We start from the raw sequence: 3,543 nt of genomic DNA, 5'->3' as shown, positions 1-3,543 counted from the left end.
TCATCATCTGACTTGACCGTCAGAGTGTGCATAGCTAATTCCACCACTATCAGAGAAGGCCACGTGTACTTAATGATTTATTCTAGTGTGCAGGAATATTTTTGCCTGAATTTGGGAGGTTTTGGGATCTATTGAGCAAGTTGGATTGCAAAAATCAAGGTCAACAAGTTTTGTTTATAGTGAAGTCCTTAGCTATTCCTGCCACGTGTTTGCACAGACCGTTTGTTTTATTCGGCCTTTTCTTGTAACTAGTTGTAAGCACGTATATTGCACAATATATGTATCGAATGAATGTTATGCATAATATTTTTGAAGTACTAATACTGTTTTTTAAAGTAGTTGAGATAATTTAAATTGTTAAATAAAAAATTAAAGTTATGTGTGTGTGTGTGTAAAAGTTTTTATGAAATATGTATATAATATGAAAATGTTGAATAAAGGTTGATTCCTTTTATTTTTTCATTTTGAAGTCGGTATGTTTTTCCTTTCTCTAGCATGGAAAAGAACTTTTCAATTGTGTTATTAAACAATATAGTTTGAAAATTACTTCCATGAAAATATTATAAAAAATAACCTATTGGTCTAATAGTGAAACTTCTATTAAAAAAACTATTGACTAATTCTGACATTATATAATACTTCCCCATCATACAAAATTAGATTTAAAACTTCAATAGGATCGTTCTTATTGCTTTAAATCTCAATGGAACATTTTTGAAGTATGGATACTTTTATAATCCACTCTTTAAATGCATTAATTTGTTTTATAAAGATATAATTACAATCTTTGTTTGGTGACATTAATCTTACATATATAAAAATAAGTTCAAGACATGCCAACAATAATATCATTAACAATTAACAAAATGAAAAAAGTTAATACTTTCCAAATTAAACTGACAACCTTACTCATTTTGTTGATCTATTGATGAATCAAACCTTGTTTTTGTTAGTTTTTTGACGATGATTTATTCATTTGTTATGTTTCTGGCATACAAAATAAAATTAAAAAAAGTCACTAATATGTTAGTTTAGTAATTTATTTACCAATGCTGGAAAAATTATATAGCAAATATAGGACATGTAATACAAATATAATATCATACAATACATGTCTTTATCAAAAAATGTGATTGTACTCTNTCTCCCAGCCTATATTTATAATTTATCAAGGAGATTTCAAATGCCCAACAGTCAGACAAAAATTCAAGAAATTCTCTATGTAAAAGCTATGCGCAGCGCAAAACACTGGGGAGAAAGAAGATAATTAAAATATTGTTGGACAGTATTCACCTGCAATAGCTTCCCGAGCAATTTTCACGTGCTTCTTGGCAAAATCATCCTTGCCATTACGCTCGGCAAGGGCAGAAGAAAGCTTGCCATTTAATATTCTAATATCTCTTTCCAGTTCAGCTTTCTCAGTCAGGAGTGGGTGTGCCTGTGGGAAAAATATATTAGTGGTTCCTGTACTACGTTACCAATGATAAAACGAGACACGATTTTTAAAAGAAAACTACATGGAGACAAATGTAATTCACTGATATCAAGTGGTGGCTATTACTTGCTAATAGTTTCAGTATAGTTGCACGTATATCAATTTGTACAACATTTAGGAATGCTTGTAATACTACATACTGTGGAAAGTAACAGAAAGAGATATCTTCATACTGTTTTATTACACCTGCCCCTCAATTCAAGGGCCAAATAATTTGCTCAACAAATTGGTTGACATTTAGGTATGCTCGTAATACTACATACTCTGGAAAGCAATAGGAGATATCTCCATACAGTTATATTACTCCTGCCCCTCAATTCAAGGCCCAAAAAATTTGCTCAACAAATTGGTTGAGATAGATATTTGTGTAGCCACATTAGACAACTCGACAGGTAGCCAAATCCAGATTGACCTCTTGTCGATAAGTTTACGAGGGATAGGGGAATATGCAAGTACACTAAACATATTGTGGCATAGAGGACAATTACTTCAAAAATAATTGTACGCCAAATTCTAAACCTGTAGCATCAAATAAAATGGATAAGGATAGGATAAGCAATTGAACCTGAGTTAACACCTCTTCGTTTATGCTCGAAGAAATGTTTGCCTTGTCACCTACTAAGCTCTTTTCTGCAGATTTTTTCTTCCAAAGCCATGACTTGTTATCCATTATGTTTCTTAGAATCTTCCAACTCAAACAGATTTAGAAGCCACAAACTTTGTCAAAACTGAAAAGACTTCAGCCATAGATCACATGCACAAAATTTTCTCGCACCGAAACAAAAAGTCACTAGTCTAGACCAGCTACATTCTACAAGAGTAAAGGATGGTTTACGATAGAGAAAATCAAAATTAGACAAAAAACGTGAATTTCAGCCCCTTTTAGTAAAATAAGACATAATTAGGGTCAGATAACATGAAAAAGAAGTGAATCTCGAAATCAAGGCTATGTCCCAGAACTAATATAGCAATAGTAGATGATTTTGATAGGGGTAATGATGGCAGCCTGAATATGACAACTTTTTTTTCCCCTATGGATAAGGTAAGGCTTTTGAGAAGTACACATGTAATTTCATACGGATTCACATTACTTTAAATGGATTACACTTTTAGAAAGAATGTCCAAGAAGATTTACATTTACAATTTACTAACAGTTTTATTGTGAATATTAAGCACATATAAAAATCTGTTAATCTTTTAACATGCAAAGCACAAAATGCATCTTAACAAAAATGGATCACATTGTATCAAAAAAAAAATCGAGTAAGAAGAAGAAGAAGGGAAAGAAAACAGCAAAACCTGAAAAACAAAGAAGAATAATAATATAAACAAAAATCTACAAGCGCGCATCCTACTGTTAACCGAAGAACGGGGAAAACAAACCTCAAGTAATAAAATACACTATCAACAGCAAAAATTAAGAGCTAAAAATGATGAGTAAATTAATTCTACGGAATTATGTTGTACGTAATTCTCAATTATTCTACAAAATGCCGCGACTTGTGACAAAAAAATAAGTGTGCTTATATGTATATATTGGATCATACGGCAACTAGTGTGTGAGTGTGTGAGGAAGTAAGAGAGAGTTAGAGAGAGAAAGGTACTTGCATTTTGCAGACAATGGTGAAATTTTGTGAGTAACGATAGCCATTGGAGCGTTTAATCGGGAAGGTGGACACTGGGGTAGTGCTGCGGATCTGATGGCTATGCGGGTCGGGTCTAAGAAATAGTGTGAAAGTGACTTTAAGCGGGTTGCTTTGATCCGGCGGGCGGTGAGAGCGGGTTGTCATGACTCGTGAGTCACTTTCAATTTTTATTATGAATTCATGATACACGTGTGGCCATGTCTTTCCCACCCAATCTCAACTTTTTATTCCTCTTTTTTTTTGGGTGAAAATGAAACTCCGTCATGATGGGGCTACAAGAGCTGAGCTCTGGGACCCTGCCCGGCAAAAAATAAGTGGGAGCGAATCCCACAATTTTTCTTTTAAAAATAGATGTGAAGCCCGTCTCCAAACAGTGAGGTGCCCTATAAGGCTCCTATGAA

At 33.6% G+C, this 3,543-nt stretch overlaps 1 protein-coding gene across 1 annotated transcript; it reads right to left on the bottom strand.

The window, feature by feature from the left end:
- Positions 1–1,189: 1,189 nt before the first annotated feature.
- On the bottom strand, positions 1,190–3,312 carry LOC111375387 (filament-like plant protein 3). Its single transcript, XM_022998205.1, has 2 exons — positions 2,061–3,312; positions 1,190–1,438 (listed from the first exon to the last, which is right to left on the bottom strand). Exons 1-2 carry the CDS (start codon positions 2,163–2,165, stop codon positions 1,268–1,270), a joined length of 276 nt encoding a protein of 91 aa, XP_022853973.1. The 5' UTR covers positions 2,166–3,312; the 3' UTR covers positions 1,190–1,267.
- Positions 3,313–3,543: the final 231 nt, after the last annotated feature.

This window comes from Olea europaea, unplaced genomic scaffold (genome assembly GCF_002742605.1).
Source record: "Olea europaea var. sylvestris unplaced genomic scaffold, O_europaea_v1 scaffold1372, whole genome shotgun sequence".
In the NCBI taxonomy this organism is placed as follows: Eukaryota; Viridiplantae; Streptophyta; class Magnoliopsida; order Lamiales; family Oleaceae; genus Olea; species Olea europaea.
Note: the sequence above shows the minus strand (reverse complement) of the source record. Positions and strands in the feature narration are given on the sequence as shown.